Here is a 23,525-nt window from a genome sequence, read left to right as displayed (position 1 = left end):
TTTACTTAGAAATGTATTAAAATAATATTATTTTATTTTTTTAAAATTATTTTTTATAGTAATATACTAAAACTACTTGAAAATATATAAAAAATAATAATTTTTAACTAAAAAAATTAAAATATAAAGAAACGTAACTTATACTATATTTTGAAATATGTTCTAATATTAGCCTTAATAGAGGTGGTGATTATGGTTGTTGACATTTGAAGTCTCCAGCTTCTTTTTCCCCAACTTCTGTCATTGGACGTGTGCGTGAATAGTCTGTATTATCCTTTTCCATAATTTCTCATCCTGCATTCTAGATTTTGTGTTCTGGTTTGTGAACAATGTGACAAGAGGTTGATTACTCAATTTGTTGAGTGTTTTAGGATATTAGCATGGTAAAACAAAAATAAAAAAATAAAATACCACCGATCATAAAATATTTGGAGAATAACACTTTCACAAGTTGCAAATCTCATAAATGACTCTAGAGTTACATGTCATATCTATGACTCACAAATCGAATGTGAGGCCTGCAAATCTCTAAGAAAAGTGGCAATAATAGATTTTTCCAGGCTTAACTCCTTGCCACATAAAAACCAACATAACGATAATTATATTTCACAAACACAATTCACAATCCATCTTTAACAAACTTTACAGCTAAAAAATCAACACATTTTAGAAATCATAATTAAACACAATGAAAATTCATAATATTTTATTAAATTTATACTAAATTCATAATTCTTAATACATAACACATATAATCTTCCTCGTCCTCTTCAACTCTATCAAAAAGACAATCATCTTTGCTGCCATTTAATTCAAATTTTTCATAACAATATGAAACATATATCATACCCAATTAAGCGCTTTCATATCAACAACTTATACAAATGTTTGGTTCCTTGTATTACCACTTAAACTAAATGTACTAGCTATATATGATGCTTGTGTTGTTTTTTGAGTATTACTTGACACCCGAGTCATTTTCATACTAGATGAGTTTTTTCTTGTCTAGATCTACTATTCAAGTAAAATTCTAGCATATTCATCCCATTAATGTTGGTAAACCTAAACATTGAATTCACACTTCCATCATTACTAATGGGTACACTGATATAATGAGTTGAACTAATTCTAATTTGCATCATTCTCTATGTAATATCAACTTCAATTTCGAATATATTCAAGTTAAGTCAATCACGTAATATTCTAAATAGTTTGTTAAGAGACATCCAATGTAGCATTTAGGAAATCAGTACTTATTCATTATAAGTTATACCATTGTCAGTATTGACAATAATAGAACTATAAAAGCATGATAATCCAATAGTACGAGACATTCTATGAAACAACATAACAAATTCAAGCCTAATTTATCAATAACATAGGGCTAATCAAGCCTCATTTATCAACAAAACCCTAATGATAACATAATTGATAGAACCTAATATCACTGATTTTCTTTTAAAATAACAAAATTAACAATTTCATACAAACATAAAGTAGGGAATGTTGAACTGCAAGTCTTCCAAACATCAAGGAAAATGATACATTAAGACGAGCTCAAGTATGGATATGTTCCACACAAAAAAGACAATAATACATTTTGGTCCCTATAGCTCATGAGTTCATAGATAAATCCTAAAGAAGACCCAAAAAATTTCTCTTTTTTTTCCATTAATGTATAAATAAAAACAAATATGCATGCTTTTCCATTGTCTTTTGACATCAAGTAAAAATCTTGATCATAAATCAAAAGGTTGATGCATGCATTTAATTAAAAAATCAAAAATCATTTCTGTCAATAAATGTAAAAAAAAATATCTTTGAAAATTAAGAGATAAATGTAGATTAAAATATTTAATCTTGCAACATAGGATCCGATAGGATGATCTTGCAACACAAGACTAAATTGAAAAGTTGAGAGATAAATATGATTCTAAATATCTGATCTTGAAACATGGTTCATAAATCCGGTTATATTTAATAATTTATTTCTCAGAACTAGTTTTTTATTAAATAAAATGATAATAAAAAAGACACGCATAGAAAAGTGATAGAATAAAATTAAAGAAAAAAAATTAAGTTGGGTTGTACAGAAAGAATGCCTACGAATGTTAAAAAGATATTGTGATCTTATTTATAAATTGACACAAATGGAAACACGAACAAGAACATGTTAAGCTAGAAAGACAAAATTGAAGTCAAATAGTGTTGTTATTTAAAACCTTAATTTATAATTTTTTTTAAAAAAATAAAAGTATGATATTTTTTTTTTAAAATACAGGTTAAACAACCTTATTGATACTAGTCTTAGGTCTACCTTGAAGAGAAAAACAATCTCAATCAATGATTATAAAGTTATTTTAGGGATCCTTAAACTATAAAAAATAAAAAAAATTACCAATCTTAATATTTTATTTCCTAAAATAAATAGGAAAAAAAATAAAAACATCATAAAGAAAAATATTTTTCTAAACTAAATCGAAAATAATAATAACTAAGAAAAATAATTTTCCCTAAAAATATTCTTACATCAGTCTTTCAGGTTGGAGAAAACTTGTTCTCAAGTTCAAATTGTTCTTACCCCGGTCTCATGGGTTGCAATAAATGTATCGATGAATTAAAGGTAAAAATAAAAAAAATATGAGTTGTCATATAGTTTTATGGTAATTAGAAACCTAACTAGTCTTTCTAAGATTATTGCATAAGAAAATGGTTATACTAAAGAGAAGTTGAAAATCACCTTAAAACATTCTACATAAGGTACGTCGCTTCGTATATGTATTTTATGACAAATTATACTTATGATCTTTACATGCTAAATACTTAGCTAAATTGATATATGTATGATAAATGATGACTAAAACTTTGAGACAATAATTTGGGATTTGGGCCCAACAATAAAACCTAATCCTTACTTTTGAAATATAGACATTAGACTTAAGAGGATAGTGAATGTTGAATTAGACTTTAACTCATTTACTTTATTTAGTTTTACAATGGGCATGAAGGCCATCATTTACACTCAATGAACTTTGATGGAATCATGTTGACCCGACCCAAATCTATTCATAATAAACAAGGAAATATTCCTATACAAGCCTTATAATAAAAAAAATACTTACAAATAAAGACCAAACAATATCTACATGAAATATGTGTGTGTGTGTGTATTTTAAAATCAAATGTTGTTACCTCAAAGGTTACTTTCACGGTAAGATAATGATTTATTGTATGATAGAAAAGTAATTAAAAAAGTAATGTCAAAGACATCCTTCAACTCATAGATCTAATCATGCATTAAGAAAAAAACATAGCACATCAATCATAATTAATTTCCAAAAAAACATAGATACAAAATATAAACATAGAAAATCAAACACTTTTGTTTATTTTAAAATAATAAAAATGAAAGAATTATTTTTTAATATGAAAATCCCCTTTATATATGTATATGTATGAAAATAGTACAAAAAATAAACATAGAAAGTCAAACACTTTTTAATATGTATATGTATGAAAATAGTACAAAAAAATCATAGAAAGTCAAACACTTTTGTTTATTTTAAATAACATAAATGAAAGAATTATTTTTTAATATGAAAATCCCCTTTATATATGTATATGTATGAAAATAGTACAAAAAATAAACATAGAAAGTCAAACACTTTTGTTTATATGAAAATTCCATATATATATATATATATATATATGAGAATACTCCTACTAATTGGTTTTTTTAAAATCATTATATTCCATAAAAAATAAAAATCCACATTGACACATAAAACCAACACATTCATGTATAAAATCATGCATATCCACATACAAATTTAAACACGTCTACATCTAAAAATTTAACAATCCATAAGCATAAATTAAACATATTCAGATATAAAAATCAAACATATAGAGACATAAAATTAAACACATCCATACATAACAATAATCAAACACATTCACATCCAAGCAAAAAAAAAATCATTTGAGATCAAAAAGACCTTAGAAGCTGTTGGAGCTAGTCGTAAAACACTAGAAACAACTGGGTAGCCGTTGATATGTGAGATCCATACATTAGCAAGTGGATTATACTGAAAGGTTAGAATGCATGTTTCTTACGCGCAATCAACAATCATGCAAAACGAGTAGAAACAGATCAATTTCTTTGGATGATTAGAAATAGAGGTATTGTTATGATATGGAGGTGTTTCATAGTGTTTAAAATGATTGAGGAGGCTAATTTGATTGAAAAAGGAAGATCAATTCGATTTTATTGACTGGAAAATAAAAGGAAAATGTTGTTCTTTTCAGGTTATAATTGTGGAATAGACGAGAAAGAGTAGTAGAGCAATGGAAATCACGACATGGTTTGAGTCGGATTAGTGGAGGCTTTAATAATTTTATTTTATTGTGGTGAAGCATATGGGTTTTGAGTGTTTTTTTGTAGTGGAAGGTTAATTAACTTTGGAGTAGGGAAGATGATAATGGTGATGATTTAATGATTACTATTAGTAGCGTGAGTGGTCTTGGAATGTAAGTTGGTTAGAGTGGAGTAGTAGTGGCTAGTTGGTTTTTCGAGTGTTGAAAGATGAAAGAGAGAGACAATAGTGTGGTGACAAGTGGTTGAAAGAGAGAGAGGGCAATGGATATTTCTTTTCTTCTTTTTTTTTCTCTCTGTTTTTTTTTACTCGAAATTTCTGTCTTTCTCTAAGTTCTTATTTTTCTTTTGTTTTTTTTTTCATGTTTGCATGTTCTTATTTACAATCTTATATAAAAATGAAAGGATTAACTTAGAATCTAACTTGGGACCAACTTGAGATACATGCAAATAAAAATGAAAGGATTAACTTAAGATCTAATTTTCTTAACAATTAAAGGGTCTCATCCAAAGTTGTTAAAATCACGTTTTGACTCGTAAAATCATAGGATTTTACGAGTCAAAACATGCATTACGGGTTGAATCGCTTGAAAAAATCGAAAATGAGTAAAATCGGGTTAAAATCAGGTGAAATCGCGCAAAATCACGATTTCAAGACCAATTTTACAATTGTGCCAAAATGATGCGCTGTAACAAAATTCTCCCTCCCATGATCCAGCTGTCAAGCGTCTATTAGCTGTGGAAATGCTAAATCACGCGACTGTCTTCACTCTTCCCTCTTCAGTCTATACATGGTACAAGTAGCAGCCTGCCTATCAAAAGGACCACAAAGAATATTGATATAGTATATTAAAATAATTAAAAATTATATTAAAAAATTTTAAATAAAAAAATAATTTTTTTTCTAAAAAGTATTTTAAACAAAAAAAACATATTTTTAAAGATAATTTATTTTTGTGTTTAAAATTGTGTTGGGATATATTTTAAAATTACATTTGATATGAAAAAATATCAAATTAATATTTTTTTCAGTATTATTTAATAATTTTGATGTCAATATTATTCTAACAACTTTGGTCATAATATTAAAAATAAAAAAAATCTAAATTTATTTTTATGTATTTTCAAGTAAGAAACGTTCTCATTATAAATACCAAACACATATTAAAAAGAAAAAAAAAATTTAAGTGCGATCATATTTTTTTAAAAATTATTTTTTTCATAGTAAATTACTAATAACAAAAAAAATTAATATTATTCTAAACGAGGCAAAAGCATGTATTTTAAGGTGCTTGAACTATGTATGAATTTTTATTTGAAGCATGAATTTTTTGTTAATGTATTTTAAAATTTCTTATGATTTTACGATCCGTTTTTACGATCCGAGTTTATATTGTATTTTCCGTGCCGTGTCAAAATCACGATTTTAACAACCTTGGTCTCATCAAAACCACCCTTAACATGAGATGTTACGTTAACTTGCCTGATTCTAAGATTCAACCAAAACTTTTCTAATAAAAAAGCTTGGCTTGAACTTATTATCTATCTATTTTCTTATATTCTTGATAGAAAACTGGAGAACAATCAAAACATAGTTGGTTTATAGAGTGACCAGCTTAAAGGATGGTATTTCTATATAATAACTCGTTCAAAATGGTTTTTAACTAAATATTTTTATAAAGTAATAAACCCAAGATGATTTTAAAAACATGATCATTTTATTGAGTGACAAACTCAAACTTATGTCAAAACATGGTCAATTTATAGACAAGAAACTTGAAGTGATTTTGAAACAATTGTCATTTTATAGTGTGATGAATTCAAAGTGATTTTAAAAAAATATAATTGAACATGTCATAGAATGATGAACTTGAAGTGATTTTAAAAACTTATTCATTTTTATAAAGTGATGAACTCAAAGTGATTTTGAAAACATAATTGAATCTCAAAGTTATTTTTAACCTATTATTTTATAGAGTGATGAACTTAAAGTGAATTTGAAAATTGTCATTTTAAAGAGATGTGCTTGAAGTGATTTTAAAAAATATAATTGAATCTTAAAATGATTTTTAAAATTATAGTCATTTTATAAGGTGACAAACTTGAGGTGATTTTGATTTTTTTAACATTTTATAAAGCAAAAAACTCGGAGTGATTTAGGGGTGATAGAAAGCATAAATCACATATTTTGAAAGCTTAGTCTTTCTGTCTTATATCATCTTTATCTTTGGATTTAGGGTGTCAAGAATCAGACACTAGCTTGCTTGAATTGTTCAAGTGACTCCATTACCTCAAATGATTACTATAAGTTTATCTTTCCATGTTTTTTTTTTATCATAGATTGAGCATGGTTTATCTATTCTTATTAACTCAAAGTATTGTTTGAAGGTGTGTGTTTATTATTGTATTGTTTGGTGTTTATTATTGTATTGTTTGAAGGTGTATGTTCATTACTATTCATTTCTCATCTCTATAAATAAATTGTCACCATATTTTATGATGGAACTCACGAACCATAATTCATCATTGTATTTTTTTGATGGAATTCACCAACTATAATTTATCATTGCTATGGACTTCTTCAAATTGAATTTCTTTTAATTGAACTTATTGTGTTTATTTTTCCTAAATTCCATTAAAAAAAATAAATACTTATATGCATCATTATCATTTTCTTTCAAGAACTTTGCAAATTTAGTCAAAAGAGAAAATCATATTATAAATCATCTTTCTTGTTTTGAGACTAAGTTGCGAATCTTAATGATTGTGTCTATGTAACAATTATTGAAATGGAATCATTGAGTTGTAAATTTCAAAGTATTTTTATTGAGTGTAGAAAAAATTTGATTTTTTTTTTATCAAAAAACTAAAACATATCATTCAAGAGCTATAATGCAATTTAGGATGTTTTTGAAATATAATTAAATGGGTTGATTAGGATTGTGAAAATGAATGATTATTTTAGAATTCTGATTATTTTAAAAAGTGAATGACTTGTTACTAGCTTGAAGAAAACTACAACGACGCTTCTAAATTAGAAGTCGAGTAAATCCTCCCTCACACCATCAAATGTTGAAAACTCTTGGCTCTTTAGAGGAAAACCAGATTTGGGGTACCTATATTTCGAATATCTGCCATGTACATTCCATAATTCACAAAAATAGATGCATATAGATGTATGATTATGCATGATGATGTATGTTAGATATTGATTAGCTATACTTCGGGCTGATATATAGCCACCATTTCTTTATAAACATGAAGGGTTCAAGCCCTTTTGTAGCATCCAAGACAATTCAATCTAAACCAATGCTTAATAAAAAAAAAAAAACACAAATCATAAATAGATATTGCTCACAAGGTTGGGCGTAAGCTCTTCTCATTAATACTTGATGAAAACTTTTACATTTAAAATCTAGTCAATTCATCATCATTGTTTATAGGGAGAAAGACAACTTTTTTTTTTCTATATCTTTAACAAAGACATCAATCCCAACCATTCTTTATTGATATTGGTAGACATCCTTTCCAATTTATCGAGCATATATATAGCAGGTTCTTTAGGCATTAAAATAGATAGATCATTGAATAACCTAAATAATTAGGATAACCTGGACTTTTTTGGCACATGTTGTACACCCCCAAGTTACCTCACAATCAAAGCAGGTGTATAGTTGACATATTCAATCATTCCCACCAGAGGCACTCATTGTCTTTACCCACAACTCATCAAGTAATTTGTTGCTCTCATCCATTAGGCTTTCACTTCACTTCTCATTGCGGGATTCCTTGCAATTTTACTTTCCAATTCTCCTTACTCGGGTCCTTTTATTCCTGTTTTTTAAGTATCTTCAATGGTTTTTGACTAAATCACCAGGAGTTGTTAAATATTAGCCTCTCAGTTTTTAAATGGCTAATCAGCATATGTACAATAATTGTTCACAACATCCCATTGATCCCTTGTGAACCCTCTTACAATGGTTGAGTGTTAAAATAGTTTCTGCTAGTATTGCCGTAGTGATATTTATCTGAGTGTTTTCATATACAATAAAAGCTATTGTCGCCTCTAAACTAATTATTCCAGTGAGGTTTGGAAACAACACCAACCCAAAGATTCTTAAAGCAAATATTTTGTCTTTTTCTTCAACAAATCTAGAGTCATTTTTTCTCTTTTCAAATAGCTCTTTGATCATCTTTCATTTTAGGCCAGTAACACTTTTCTCCAATATATCTTATATATCTTATGATCAATTCAACCAATTCAATTAGCACTTTGTCATGTCTTTGGTGGAAGTAGACTTTGTATAGATTTTAAGGGAATTCGATCAATAAACCATATTCTTTCAAAGTAGAACACATGTCAACATTCCTAAAAGTGAAGCATTGATACTCAGGGTTCTAAAATGCATCAAGGCCTTATTGTTGAATTATGCACGAAAACCTTCGTGATTCCCATTATCCTCCCATATTTCTTTAAAAACTCATCATCGCGGATGCTTTTCATGTGTGAGATGAGCTTCTTCAAGTCATTCTCAGAGCAACTCACATTTCTGATAGGTGGTAATTTACTATCATCCAGTCTCAAACAATCCTTTTTAAACAACTATAGGGATTCTGAATCCAACCCATATTCAACAAAGATCATGTCTTTAATGGTGGCCATGTTATTAGCCATAAGTCGTGTAATCCAAGATGTTTTTTAGGGTTAAACATGTTTTAATGCAACAATATTTATTTGTGGAGCACACTTTCGACATGCAAGTTCTATGTCCTTTTACGTAAAATATTGAGGTAAACACAATTTAGCCTAAAAAAAGTCTCTTGTTGTCCAGATGATTACCCTTATAAAGATAATATGAGGGCCTAGTAAGTAGTTGGATGGTAAGTATACTAATTTCTGTCAGTCCAAACACTCAGCAAAGAATTTGATGGTTTCATAGACTTAAACCCTAACTGAAAGTCATAGGGTAAATCGCTACTCTTACCCAACTTGAAGTTCCATGTGTATGTATTTCAAAGCGATATATCATAACTAAACTAGTACTGCATGAAAATATTTATCTATATCCAACATATATGCATGAACAAGATAAAACATACTAAAGTGTAAATAAAATAAAAATAAAAAAAGCCAAATGCAAAAACACACCAAATCATATAAACTAAATAAAACATATAAAGCCTAATCCAATATTGTAAAAAAATAGAAGTTCTCAGCGGAGTCGTTATTTTGTCGCACGTGGGCAAGAGATGTCGACGGTCAAGGAGTTGTCACCTGGTTATTTGGTTTAGAGTCACTAGAAGACTCGAGTGTATTGTTCTTATTATAAATTCTAGGATAATGGATTGGTTGTGGCTAAGAAATATATTAGCATCCCTAGCGCACCTTACCTGAGGTAAGCTGCAATGTGTAATCTTTATATGGTTTAAAGGTTTTGATGGATTTTTAATTGATGGTGAATCTATAGCTTAGGATAAAGATTTTCTCTTATGAATAAATATAATATTTTGAATTTATTATGGGCTCATATGTCTAGATAAATTTTTATGGAAATGGTCTATGTAGGTGCCACCTATCCTAGAAGGCGAATGAGTTTTCTACAATTCGTATATTGTGGTGAAAATACTCGCAATTAAAATTAGTGAATATCTAATAATAATTCTAAAAATTTTCTAGTCAATTCCTGATATTTAAATATCAGCCTACCTATAGGTCCAACATTTATACCAAGATGTTGATAATTAATTTTCATGAATTAAAATTTTTAAGATTACTGAAATATGAGCAAATTCTTATAAAAATTTTATTTTTATTTATAAAAAGAAAATTTTTTAATATTGTTTTAGAAAATATCTGTGTTGATTTTCCTTTGTATTTTTTTTTAGAATTTACAGCAAGTTTGTAAAATTTATTAAGGATTTGACCAATATTTCAATAATCCTAAAACTTTTAATTAATGAAAATTAATGGCCAACACCATGGTATAAATGATGAACCTATAGGTAGGCTGATATTTAAATACCAAGAGTTGACTACAAAACTTTTAAAATTAGTTTTTGATATTCATCAATTTTAATTAGGAGGATTTTTTACCATAATATATGAATTATGAAAAACCCTTTCACCTTTCAAGATAGGTGAACTTTGTTAAAGCACATACACAAACCCTTTCCATAAGAATTTATCTAGGCATATAAATCCATAATAAATTTAAAATATCAGATTTATTCATAAGAGTAAATCTTTATCCTAAGCCATAGACTGAGTATTGATTAAAAACCCATCAAAACATTTAAATCATATAAAGATCACATAATGTAGCTTACCTTAGGTAAAGTGCGCTAAGGATGCTAATACCTTTTATAGTCACAATCAGTCCCTTACACTAGAATTTCTACTAAGATCAGTATATTCGGGTCTCCTAATGACTCTAAACTAAACAACTAGGTGACGACTCTTTGACCCCCGATGTTGCTCGCCTCGTGTGACATGTATGACAATCATCATTCATTTTTTTATTTAAACTTTAAATTTTAAAATCCTTTAGTTTAAAATTCTTTCAATTTCAAATACTTTTTTATTTAAAATCATTTAATAGCTCTCCAAACCATTTTGAGTTTTGAAAGGAGACTAAATTTCATTTTAGTCATTCTTTCCCCTTTCACTTGTCATTAAACCCCTTAATCTTCATTTTTTTAAATTTTTCTTATTTTTTTTATTTTGTTTGAAAATATATTTAAAATGGGGTCAAGATTATGTTATGACATCATGGATGTCCAATCAAAAGTTTTCATCCATTTACGTGCTCAACATGCTTGCTAATAGTATTAGCTTTACAAAAAGCATTAAACTCGAGAGATGTGAACTCTTCACTCCTATCTGTGTGCAGACAACGAATAGAAGCTCATGTCTATTTCTCAACAAGGTTTTCATAACTCTTAAAGATAGTAAAAGCTTTAAATTTCTCAGCAAGAAGATAAATTCACACCTTACGATTCTAATCATCAATAAAACTTATGAAGTACCCCTTTTTACTACTGAAAACAAGTTTGATGGGCCCGTAAATATCAACATGTACCAACTACAGTCTTTGTAATGCTTTCCATAAACTCCTCATTGGAATTGCATCCCTATGTTGCTTTCTTACTGTGCAATCAATATATGTTTTGGATGGTGCCTTCAACTGTGGTAACCATCTCACCATTTGCTTGTATTGCAATATTCTTAGACTTTTGAAACTTAAGTGCCCATATCTACAATGCCACAAGTGATTATTGTTTTCAAGAGTTGTTTAGAAACAAGTGAGAGCTTTCAACAAAACTCTTGCAAACAATATGAACATCTTATTTACAGACATTGTTGTTTGCATGATAAGCTCTTTTTTAGGATGATAGACTCACATTACTATATATTGTATCAAAATAACTACATCTCTTTCTTGCATTTATCCAATACTTAATAAATTATTTCTTAACTCAAATATATAGAAAACATTAGCGATTATATGAGTAACTCTAGCAATTTGCAACATAATATTACCTTTTCCCAACACAACCATCTTGGAATTATTCCTCCTGAGCTTTATAAATTGCGAAAATTCCTCATCAAGATTCAAGAACCACTGCTTATTTACACACATATGATTGTTACTCCTTGAGTCAAGGAACCATACATCTTCTCTCCTTGATTGATTAAGCTCTACATATGACATCTTCAACATCTCTTTTTTCTTTTCAAACTCAACATAATTTGCTTCCTTCTCCTATTTAGGACACTCATACTGAAAGTATCCTAATTGATGAAATTTATAACACTCAACTATAGCTTTGTTGAATGCTTGTCTGCCTTTTCCTCTATCTCAAAAAATTCCACGACCTCAACCGCTTTCTTTTCCACCATATCTATCATAGTAGGTCACTTTTAATGTCTGCTCATCTTCTTTATGCCCATTCATCCTCTGCTCATGTACCAATAACTTGCTCTGCAACTCATCAATGGTTAAAATGTCTAAGTTATTAGACTCTTCAACTGAACATGCAACATAGTCGAACCCTAAAGTCATTGATCTTAAGATCTTTTCAATGATTACCACTTGCTACATGTTTTCATTATGAATCTTCATCTAGTTTTCTATGATGATTGTTTAAGTGAAGTAGTCATCAACACTCTCACCCTCTTTCATTTGTAGAACCTCAAACTCCTTCTAAAAAGTCTGAAGCTATGCTCCTTTGAATCTTGTGGAACCTTAATACTTCTGTTTCATAGAGTCCTAGATATGCTTGGTAGTGTCTCTATTGAGGATGTTCTCCGTAATGGTTGGATCAATAGCCTAGAATAAATAATTCTAGATCTTCAAGTCTTTTAACTTCTAGTTTATACTTGATTTTTGTTGTGTTTCAGTAAGTTCCACTCTTTCTGCCATAACAAGAATTCCATTCTCCATCAAACTCTAATACTCATTCAAACAATTTTTTCCCATAAGCATGGGCCACTAATCATAATAGCCATCATACTTAGGAATTATTGGTTGAATGAAATTATTTTTAGCTATCATGCTTTAATTCTCTCATTGTTTTTACCTTTCTTTCTTTTAACTCTCTTTTCTTAAGAAACTATAATTTATTTTCTCTCACAATAAAGCCTAGTGCTTTAATACCAAATTAATTATATTATTAATAAATTTATAAAAAAAATACAAAATAAAAAAATTTAAATTATTTATATATTTAATGAAATTGCTTGTATAAAAATCAATAACTTCTTCTATAAGGATAGAAGCAGTTTTTTCTTAGGTAATGACAAATATTTTGCTTTATAAAAATATTTTATATTCCGGTTGAAAATGTATATAAATGTGTTTTAAAAATATAATTTGAAAAGATATTAAATTAATATTTTTTAATAATGTTAATATATTAATATAAAAAATTTAAAATTAATTATTTTTATATGAAAAGACTTTTAAAAAATAGTTTACAATTCCGGTATCAAAGCTAAAGCAAAGCATCCTCCCAAGCTCGATGCGTGTCCGTAAATAAACGAATCTCCACGAACAATAAAATAATTAGACGAAACTATCCCCAATCTGAACCCTCTCACAAGCTAACCAACATGAACAACATAGTAATTGCAGATCAACCCGTATAGTCACCATTTCTGTCTTCTGTTTCCGTTTTACAGTAACCCCCTTAATTAAATCGAAAATTCTCTTTTAGGTCCTGCCTCCATGGCTACTCTCTCAGAGTACTCCTCTCCTCCATGGCCTAACCCGGACCCTAACCGGGAACTTCTGGCCCCTCAAGATGAACTCGATTCCCAAACTCATTCCCTGTCTGAGCCTCAATCTTGCGGTTCCCTCTCTTCTATTATGCCTCCAAACCCTAACCCTAACCCTAACCCCTTTTCCAATTACAACACCTCTATATCTTCTCAGCCTCAATCAACCTCACAGCCGCCTCCGATTTCTCTTCTCCACGTCTCCTTCAACCAGGATTCTGGGTGTTTCGCGGCAGGAACTGACCACGGGTTTCGGATCTACAACTGCGACCCCTTCCGCGAGATCTTCCGTCGCGACTTCGATGGCAGCGGAAATAGTGGCGGCGGGATTGGAGCGGTTGAGATGCTTTTTAGATGCAATGTTTTAGCTCTTGTTGGTGGTGGACCTGACCCTCAGTACCCTCCGAACAAGGTCATGATCTGGGACGACCATCAGAGTCGATGCATCGGCGAGCTATCGTTTCGGTCTGAGGTCCGGTCCGTGAAGCTAAGACGGGATAGGATTATTGTTGTTTTGGAGCAGAAAATATTTGTTTATAACTTTGCGGATTTGAAGCTTTTGCATCAGATTGAAACCATTGCGAATCCGAAAGGGCTTTGTGCGGTTTCGCATGGAGCAGGATCGTTAGTTTTGGTTTGTCCAGGATTGCAGAAAGGTCAGGTTAGGGTGGAGCATTACGCTTCAAAACGAACTAAGTTTATTATGGCGCATGATTCGAGGACTGCGTGTTTTGCTCTCACGCAGGATGGGCAGTTGCTGGCTACTGCTAGCACTAAGGGTACTCTCGTTCGGATTTTCAATACAGCTGATGGCACCCTGCTTCAAGAGGTATATATTTTCATTTCTTTTACGCGGATTGTATTTTCGAAGCTGCCTAGTCTGTATAGCTAGCTGTATTGATTGTGAACTGTTGTTGGTGCATTGTGGTTTGGAAATAGTTGAGGCTGCTGGTAGATATTCTGTGTCGTTTTGCTTTGTTTCGTACAACTCCATAGGGTTTGAAAACTTTTTGTGAGGTGTTGAATTCTCATTTTGACACTTCCAAAAACGAGGGAAGGCAATACAAATGATGATTTAGTGTTAGTTGATCTAGACAACCGTTAGTTTGGTATAGGGATGTATCCACTGTATGTGGCTTTTGTTGATCTTTCTTTTTTCTTTTTAAATAGAGCTTCAAGTCCAGTTATAGATAGGAAATGTAGTTTGTACCATGACTAAGGTTTTGCTCTCATCAATTTGTGATATCATACGGCCTGCTCTTAGCCTCTTACTGTAATAGTTGTGGTCATTCAGGTCAAAATATAGGAAGAGTTCTTTCCTATATGGTTTACTTAATGACATATGAAATATGATGTATTGATTGTCAGCGCTTTCAATGTATTGGCATGTAATTGCAATATTTGAAGGGGAAACAAGAAATTGTGTGTGGATATGCTACATGTGGGTGCTATCTCTGCTCTGAATGCTTTTAGTTGATTTATTTTATATTCACATCTGTGCTTCAAATTACAATTGTCATTTAAATAAATGGACTATGAGGGCTCAATTACATTTCCTTCACTGGGTAATGTCCTTTTTATATCCAAATCATGGCTGCTCCCCCAACAACTATGCCATGCCAACATTTGTCTGTCATGTTATTTGTGAATTGTAGATAAGTTTTTTTTTCAGCAAGGATATGATTCTCATAATTATTATATTGTGAAATTTCATATATGCCAAAACTAACTAGATGCTTGAATGTAGGTGAGGAGGGGTGCAGATAGAGCAGAAGTTTATAGTTTGGCATTTTCTTCAACTGCCCAGTGGCTAGCTGTCTCAAGTGATAAGGGCACAGTCCATGTCTTCAGCCTTAAGATTAATCCAGGATCTCCAGTGATTGACAGGTCACAGAGCACAAATGACCCTAATCTTGCTGTTACATCACCTGCCTCTTCATTATCTTTCTTCAAAGGTGATGGCCTTTAACCTTTCTCGCTTCCTATTGTAAATTGAACATTATGCTGTAGTCACTTTGGACATTGTAACTTAATCACATGCACTTGACGCAACAGAGTTTTCTTAAACAGTATTAGTAACACTTGGGAGTGATTTCCTTTGAAATTAGAATGCCAAACATTTTCAATTTGTAAAATAGAAGAAACAGATAATGAATCATCTGAGATCTAACACTAAATATAGGTGAATGACTTTTTAGCAAGTTGTTATGTCCGACTAACATTGCTAGTTAAAGAACATTAATAATGAAAATTTGTATCATCGACCCTGTTGAACTGTTTCCTAATAGTATCACTTTGAATATGGCACCTGTAAATCCAGCAAGTAGGGATCATATCCATTCACTGGAAGGAGTTTTTATTTCTAATCCATATGCAGCAAAATTTTGACAATTTATACTTGTTTTGAAGTTGTGCACTTAGATCAAGGGTTATGTATGCATGTTTTGTTGTATTTTAATTAGGATTTCACCTGCAGGAGTTTTACCAAAGTATTTCAGCTCAGAGTGGTCGGTGGCTCAGTTTCACTTAATTGAGGGTTCTCAGTACATTGTTGCTTTTGGTCACCAAAAGAATACGGTGGTTATTCTTGGTTTGGATGGGAGGTAACAAGACATCAGTTCTATTCTGCTGCTGTAGAAATCTTACATCGATTTCATTTAATATGATTTTATACTGACATCACTGGTAGATAGTGATGGGGAAGTAAAGGAGAGGAAGGCTTGAAGTGGAAAGTGCATGAATTTTCTGGGGAATTTTCCCCATAATGTTGTGCTTCAGTGTACCTTCAACGATGAATGACTTTGCATCATTTTTCCATGTTCTTTTCATAATCTCTTGCCATCATGCTCTTCTGGCCTCCACATTGCCCCCAACTCTACCCCTCATCCTCACCGGAACCACCACCTCAACTTCTTGCCAATTTTTTTTTTGGCTTGGCATTATTTCTTGATAAAAGAGATTTCTGGAATAAAATTGTTGATAGGCAGTTTGGTTATGTTTGCAGTTTCTATCGGTGTCAGTTTGATCCTGTGAATGGTGGAGAGATGACTCAGCTGGAATATCACAACTTCTTGAAGCCAGAAGCAGCCTTTTAAAGAGGCATCTCATTCATTCTGGAAATATATATTTTTTCTCCTTTTTCTATTTGGGTACTTCCTGCATTGCCTCGTCTATATGGCTATATTATGTTGTAAATATGTAATTATAAAACTGTGAAGTAAGTGAAAAAAGAAAGAAAAAAAGAGAGGAGATTATTAGTGGAATTATTATGCCATTTCGAATTGCAAACTATGATAAAATGGTATTGCCTTCCTCATTTAACAGTGCAGGAAGGATTTAGAAGTCTCAGGAGTCGTCTGCTGTGTATTCGGATGTGTGGTTTGAGCAGTGACTATAAATGCAACTCTGAATCCTGACTCTACAATACCAGGTTTGGCGTTGCTCTAAGTCGTTGTTCTTTTCTTCCCCCTCATTCCCTGTTAACGCGCAAATTCCACTTTGTATACAAATCTGTCGAATTTTAAAGGTGGTTTTCTGAAAAGATTTCTCGATAATATAGTGATTAGGAGGGAGGGAGCAAAAGTCCGAGGTGGGGATGGACATTTCCTAACAAGTGTTTACCGTTGCTCCGACGGTGGTACGAAAGTAGAGTTGTTGAGCAACGATTAGCTTAAAAGTCAAGAGAGGCAGAAGAGCCTGTGCGTGTTTTCTTCGAATAGACATCAATAGTAGTTTGAATGTCTAACAAGGAAGTTCATTTTGGAGCGTTTGTTACTTGGTTAAATGGTCCCTTAATGTGTCTTGTGACCGCGTTCTTCGCTTCATGTTATTAGTGACTCTGCAGTAGTAAATCCTCTTCACAGGATAGCGGAATTCCAGGATGCGAATGCATTTTTTATTTTTGTTCTGAAACTGGAAATCTGATGGCAGAAGTAATTCTGGTCCAAAAGCGCCATCTGCTGCCATGCGAATAGTAGGGAAATAATGCTGCGATCAGCTTCTGTTCCGCAAAACCGACTTCTGTTCCCATCAGCACGCGTGACCTGTGCTGCTATGTATGTCCGTCCACCTTATTCCGCAGAGGGAATCCATATGCAGCTTTTGGTGGCCATTGTTCTTCCTGCTGCTGCTGCTGCTGCAGCAACGGGTTCACATTTTAAAAACAATGAAATCCAGGTGTCTACCGGTGCTGTCAGAAATTTTAGACAACTTTTTTTGTCGTCCATGCCCAAAGAATTAGTTTGCGAGGTCTGTATGATTGTTTATTGTTTTTTAAAGTAACTTTTACTAAAATAAAAAAAATATTAATTTAAAATAAAAAAAAATTAAATATTTTTAAAAATACTTAAAAACAAACATGATAAATTAGCTATAGACCCCAACCCCACCCTATATATATATTGGTAGCTTATTTGAATGCTACTTCGTCGGATTAAATGGATATTGCTCTTGGCCATGAGCATTCCAATTACCTCAACCCTTGCTTGCTTCAGGAAACTTTAAGAAAGCAAGACTTGAGTATTATTCTCTCTGCTGTTAAATGAGGTTGATTCTCATGTATATGCATTGAAGTATCAAAATTTATTGTTAATGCTTATATCAACCCTTGTGATGAATAACTTTTGAAAGATGAATACAAACATATGAAATAAAATAAAATTTCATTACAAGTATAAAATATCATATGATAAAATTTGAGTTGAAAAATAGAAGGTGCTTGAGCATTTATTTTGTTTACATGAAGAGTCTTTTGAAAAATCTCCAAGTCTGTTATTGGTAATAAAAAAATCAAATTCTAGAACTGTTGTTGATTGGACACATAAAAAAATTCTTGATGATTTAAAATGGTTTTTGAGAGTTTTTTTGATTTAGAGCTTGTATTGAAGGTTCATTAATCAATATTGATGGCATATATTTATATAGGTAATATGATGAGAAGTTATTGATTGCAGTTGTTTTTTATGTAAATAATTGGATATTTTTGTTGGTTTTTGCAACTGTTGATGAAGAAAATAATTTTAATTAGAGATGATTTCTTATAGAGATATATTACAGGTGATAAAACCTGTATATTTATAATATTAGATAAACATGCAGACATAAAAAAATATAGCAGAAATTTAGCGTAAACCTATAGGATACCATTTGTATTGTGCATGATAGTTTTTTTGCAACTTCAATCATAAATTCAAAGACTCATCTACAATTTGTTTTTGATGAAGATGTATTATGAACCTTCAAGCTATTATATATTTATGTTATTATATTTTAAATTGTTATGCAGGATGAGTTTATGATGAAACTACATGTTGTTGATATGACATATAAGTGGATGAAACTACATGAGCGGGTTCAACCATATGTATTCTAGGCTAGTTTTTTTATACATCCGTTTTTTAGAACACATCAAGGTTGACCACGACTTAATCCATGTACTAATTGAGTGACGAAGATGTGAGATTCATACATTTCATCTAAGGCATGAGGAGATGACACCGACATTACAGGATATTGTAGTTTTGCTTGGATTTCTTATTAATGCATACACAGTCACATATATTAGGGTGTGTAATCAGGTTGTTTTATGCAAGCATTCATTTAGATTAACATCTCCTCCTAATGAATTGAAGAGAGTAGCGTACATTTTAAATGGATTGATGATATATTTACCACATGACTAGATGGTGCTAATGACAAGGTCTTATGGAGGTCTTCATTAAATTATGATTTGAATGTGTTAATTATTTATTAAGTATATGTGAATTAGTATAATCATTTAAATGTGTGATGTAGGTATGTTAGAGTATATTTACTGAATATGTTTGAAAATGTATTATTCACAGACCTTACAAGGAGATATGTGTTTCTAATTCATCTTACTCTTCTAGATGATTTTGACAAGATTCCCATATATAGTTCAGGATTTGTTATCTTGGCAAGTATGTACAGACATATATGTCTTGCATGCATGAAGGTGGCCAAACAGGTTGTGAGATATTTGCTACTTCTACATGTATGAATGGAAGAATTTAAAATAACTATTTACATTTTAAATGCTTGTTGTTAATATGAAAAAAAAACAAGTCATTTTTATTTAATAACAACTATGGTCCTATGAGCATCTCCATGTGGGTCGGTCTTAAATTCTCAAATTGCCACTTAAAACCATCTAGACTATGAAGGTTACACTTCAACTCTATTAGGATGCATAAAATACAATGTTCTTTTGCAATTATATGAATTTATATTGTCTAATTGTAACTTTAAAAATTCAATTAAGTTGATATATTTGTAATGCTAGGTGCTATTCTAGTAGAGTATTTAATAATAATCCAACACATGTGCTGTTATTTTATCGAAGTGAGCTAGATAGGCAACAACCTATCAAGATATTTTTGAATTGTTTATTAAAGACAACAACTTAACTTTAACAAATTATTGTTGCTTAATACTTATTATTGCTTATCTTTTATATGTCATGTGAACTCCGTATGAGGATGATAAATTGGTAGTTGTTCTAGCTGTTTGCATTAACAAGATCACTATATAAACATCAGCAGTCCCATTGATATATTTTTAGATGACAATTTGGCTATAAACAACACATTTCAGTCAACATCAATACAAGTGATGTGTTGCACGTCTTAAATTGTTAGGTAAAAATGATGATTATGATTTGTTAAAACTCTATGAAGCTTATGTATCATAATAGAATGCATAGAGGAATGAGATATTTATAGAGATGCATCATATGATTATAGAGGAGTAGTATATGATTTGGTACATGGATATCACATGTCAGGCATATGCAATACGAGCAACATGTCTAACGGATTCAAAATACCGTAAGTAATCAAATATTTTTAGAATTAATTTATGCTAAATGTTGTATTTTATTTATTGATCTTTTAATCTAACATTAATTTTTTTTATTAATATTAGGTTAGCTTGTTGTTACAGGAAGATCGAGAGGCTGCATCTATATATCGTAATATTGACAAAAAACACAAATGTATACCTATGCATCTGCATCTCAGTAGTTCAATGTTTGTTGTAACGCACTTGAGAACTTTGAAGAGATGCTAACTCTTAATGATGTTGTGGAAAAGAACAAGACCACTTAGCCAAGAGCAGGAGCATGATGCAATTGTGTTATTGATGAGCCCAAATCATCCAGTAGATGACATAAATGTAGATAGATAGATGAGTTATATTAACATATTTTAGGATTTCAATTAGTAAAATGTTGCATTATTTAAACATTTCATATTCCTTTTGTATGTATGTATGTTTATTTATTTGCATTAATCTCATGAAAACATTCTTAATAAAACTACAGTTCATAAATGTGATGGGTGAACATAATTGAGATTTGTGTTTTGAGTTGTAAGTATGAGGCTGGCTGCTTGTGATTATAAAATATAAAAATTTATTGTGCTTAATTATTGTGGTTATTTGTAGGTATTTTTAAGCGGAATAAAATTTTAGATAGTGTTCCTAAATAGAAAAAACTTTGCTAAAATTTTGTTAAAATAAAAAAATTTCTTATTATCTAAAATCATTAACTAAATTAAATATAAGATTAACAAACTAAATAATCAAATTATTATTATGTAATTTAATGATAAATCTCATAAGAATTTTTTTTTATTAGATTTAGACGAGGAGGAATTTTGTTGTGGATTTTCATTGGAAGACTGAGGATAGTTACTCACAATTATAAAACACGATATAATTAATTAGATGTAATATTTCAGAAATGCGCATCAAATAATCATCGCAATTATCGCGTTACTGAAACTTAACATTTTAAAGTATAATTTGTGCTGCTGGATAAATTCACCAAACCTTTTTTACTTTCCATGTTAATGGCACAATATACCCAAATATATCCAATTTAATTAAGGGACGCCCACCAGTTAGTCATCACAGTTGTTTTGAAAGATTGACCTGCAGGTTTACACGTTTCCGGTGAATAAGAAAACACGCGGCAAAACTACCCCGAGCACATGCATTTCAGAGACCACTAGCTGGCTAGATTAGCAGAGAAGCCAAAAAAACAAGAAAAACTTTAGCAAACAAGTCACTGGGTTAGCTAGACAGCAGGTAACTAGTATAATAATTAAGCAGTGAAGGAGTTGGGTTTTCTTCATCTACAAAAATATAAAACTTACCAGTCTGTGAAATCTGTTGCTCTGTCTTCATCAATGGTGCTTAAGTTGTATGGAGCACCCATGTCCACATGCACCTCTCGCGTGCTGACATGCCTCCATGAGAAGAACTTGGATTTTGAGCTTGTCCCAGTTGATCTTTTCGCTGGCGAGCACAAGCAGCCTCCTTTCCTGGCCAAAAATGTAAGTTAGTACCAAATTCTCGTTTAGTTTTGTGTTAGTTTCTGATTTCATTTTCTTACACTGTTGAATTGTTTTCTATATGCATGCAGCCCTTTGGTCAGATTCCAGTTCTTGAAGAAGATGATCTTACTTTATTCGGTAAGCTATGATTTATTTCTAACTACTTCACTAACACACACATGAAACTATCTCCATAGGTGATCTTTTCAGAATGTTGTTGGAGATCCTGCAGGCTGGTTGGTGTGTTTAAATTTAAAACTAACCTGCGGTGGTCAAAGAAGCATATTTTCAAGGCTCAAGTAGCCTATAAATTAAGCTGCCATAAATCGAAGTTAAGCTGGAAGACCTTGAATTTAGAGAGAATATTTCGCCACATTTTAACTTCATCATATCAATACATCTCTAAGATACGTACAAGAGTACAGCACTTTATAAGTCATAATCCCACTTAATCATTCATAATTACATAAACAAAAATATTTTATTTATTTTTTCACAACAAGAAAGTGAAAAAACCATGATTTGAAGTCATTGTTGCAGTCCCTCAATATTTTGTGTCTTTACCAGAATCCAGGGCAATCACATCATACCTTGCTGAGAAATTCAAGGGGACTGGCTACGATCTTATAAGGCACGAAAACCCCAAAGAAGCTGCATCGGTGAAGGTATGGACAGAGGTAGAATCCCACCGATATAACCCTGCGATAGCGCCGATCGTCTTTCAATTCATGGTGGCTCCACTTCGAGGCAATTCACCTGATCAAACAATCATCGACGCCAACGTAGAGGAGCTAGGAAAAGTGCTTGACATATATGAAGCTAGGCTGAGTAGCACCAAGTACCTTGCTGGGGATTTCTATAGCTTGGCTGACCTTCACCACCTACCATACACGTACTATCTCATGAAGACTCCCGCAGCTTCGGTGGTGAATGAGCGTCCCCATGTTAAGGCATGGTGGGAGGATATTTCTTCTAGGCCAGCTTTTAAGAAAGTGGCCGAGGGTATGAGTTTTGTTAAGAAATGAAACTTGAGGAGTGTTCTGTTGCTTTATTTCGAGTATTTATTTTGATGAAGTCGTGTTGATTGGGATCTTAATGTATCGGAATTTCGAAATAATTTCTTAGGAAAATTGTGAGAATTGATTGATTAGCGTTTAAGAAAAGTGCAGAAATCTGTTTTTTTTTTTCTTGAAATGTTTCTCCAAAACTTTGAAGTAAGCTGTTTCTCGCTCAATAACTTAAAATCAAGATCATAAATTGCTTTCAAGAATGAAAACTTTTACTGACACTGAAATAATTATATAGAAAATAAACTATAAAATAATTATACAGAAAACAAACTGTAAAATTTAATGAAAACAAAATTGATAATCATGGTGAAAAAAAAATGACACTAGTGGATCTTAAAAAATTGGCCTTTTTTTTTAATTGTATCCTCTAAAAATTCATTTTAGTATTTTTTATGACATTTCATTATATAATTATTATTTGCATGTTTATAAACACCTACATATTGTAT

At 31.2% G+C, this 23,525-nt stretch overlaps 2 protein-coding genes across 2 annotated transcripts; both read left to right on the top strand.

Annotated features, from left to right (window-relative positions):
- The first annotated feature begins 13,536 nt into the window (after positions 1–13,536).
- Positions 13,537–16,915, top strand: LOC133692359 (autophagy-related protein 18a-like). The gene is made up of 4 exons (XM_062113241.1): positions 13,537–14,481; positions 15,400–15,607; positions 16,129–16,255; positions 16,657–16,915. Exons 1-4 carry the CDS (start codon positions 13,603–13,605, stop codon positions 16,745–16,747), a joined length of 1,305 nt encoding a protein of 434 aa, XP_061969225.1. The 5' UTR covers positions 13,537–13,602; the 3' UTR covers positions 16,748–16,915.
- Positions 16,916–21,704: 4,789 nt separating this feature from the next.
- Positions 21,705–23,169, top strand: LOC133691220 (glutathione S-transferase F13-like). Its single transcript, XM_062111630.1, has 3 exons — positions 21,705–22,006; positions 22,096–22,144; positions 22,574–23,169. Exons 1-3 carry the CDS (start codon positions 21,860–21,862, stop codon positions 23,029–23,031), a joined length of 654 nt encoding a protein of 217 aa, XP_061967614.1. The 5' UTR covers positions 21,705–21,859; the 3' UTR covers positions 23,032–23,169.
- The last annotated feature ends 356 nt before the right edge of the window (positions 23,170–23,525 follow it).

Source organism: Populus nigra, chromosome 4, assembly GCF_951802175.1.
Source record: "Populus nigra chromosome 4, ddPopNigr1.1, whole genome shotgun sequence".
Classification (NCBI taxonomy): domain Eukaryota; kingdom Viridiplantae; phylum Streptophyta; class Magnoliopsida; order Malpighiales; family Salicaceae; genus Populus; species Populus nigra.
The sequence above is the reverse complement of the archived record's forward strand: the minus strand, read 5'-3'. Positions and strand labels throughout refer to the sequence as shown.

Bases quoted from the DNA above. Each gene is read 5' to 3' on its own strand.
- LOC133691220 (XM_062111630.1), top strand. From the start codon at position 21,860: ATGGTGCTTAAGTTGTATGGAGCACCCATGTCCACATGCACCTCTCGC. The intron at 22,007-22,095 runs GTAAGTTAGTAC...ATATGCATGCAG, and splicing joins CTCCTTTCCTGGCCAAAAAT to CCCTTTGGTCAGATTCCAGT. The intron at 22,145-22,573 runs GTAAGCTATGAT...TGTCTTTACCAG, and splicing joins AGATGATCTTACTTTATTCG to AATCCAGGGCAATCACATCA.
- LOC133692359 (XM_062113241.1), top strand. From the start codon at position 13,603: ATGGCTACTCTCTCAGAGTACTCCTCTCCTCCATGGCCTAACCCGGAC. The intron at 14,482-15,399 runs GTATATATTTTC...GCTTGAATGTAG, and splicing joins ATGGCACCCTGCTTCAAGAG to GTGAGGAGGGGTGCAGATAG. The intron at 16,256-16,656 runs GTAACAAGACAT...TTATGTTTGCAG, and splicing joins ATTCTTGGTTTGGATGGGAG to TTTCTATCGGTGTCAGTTTG.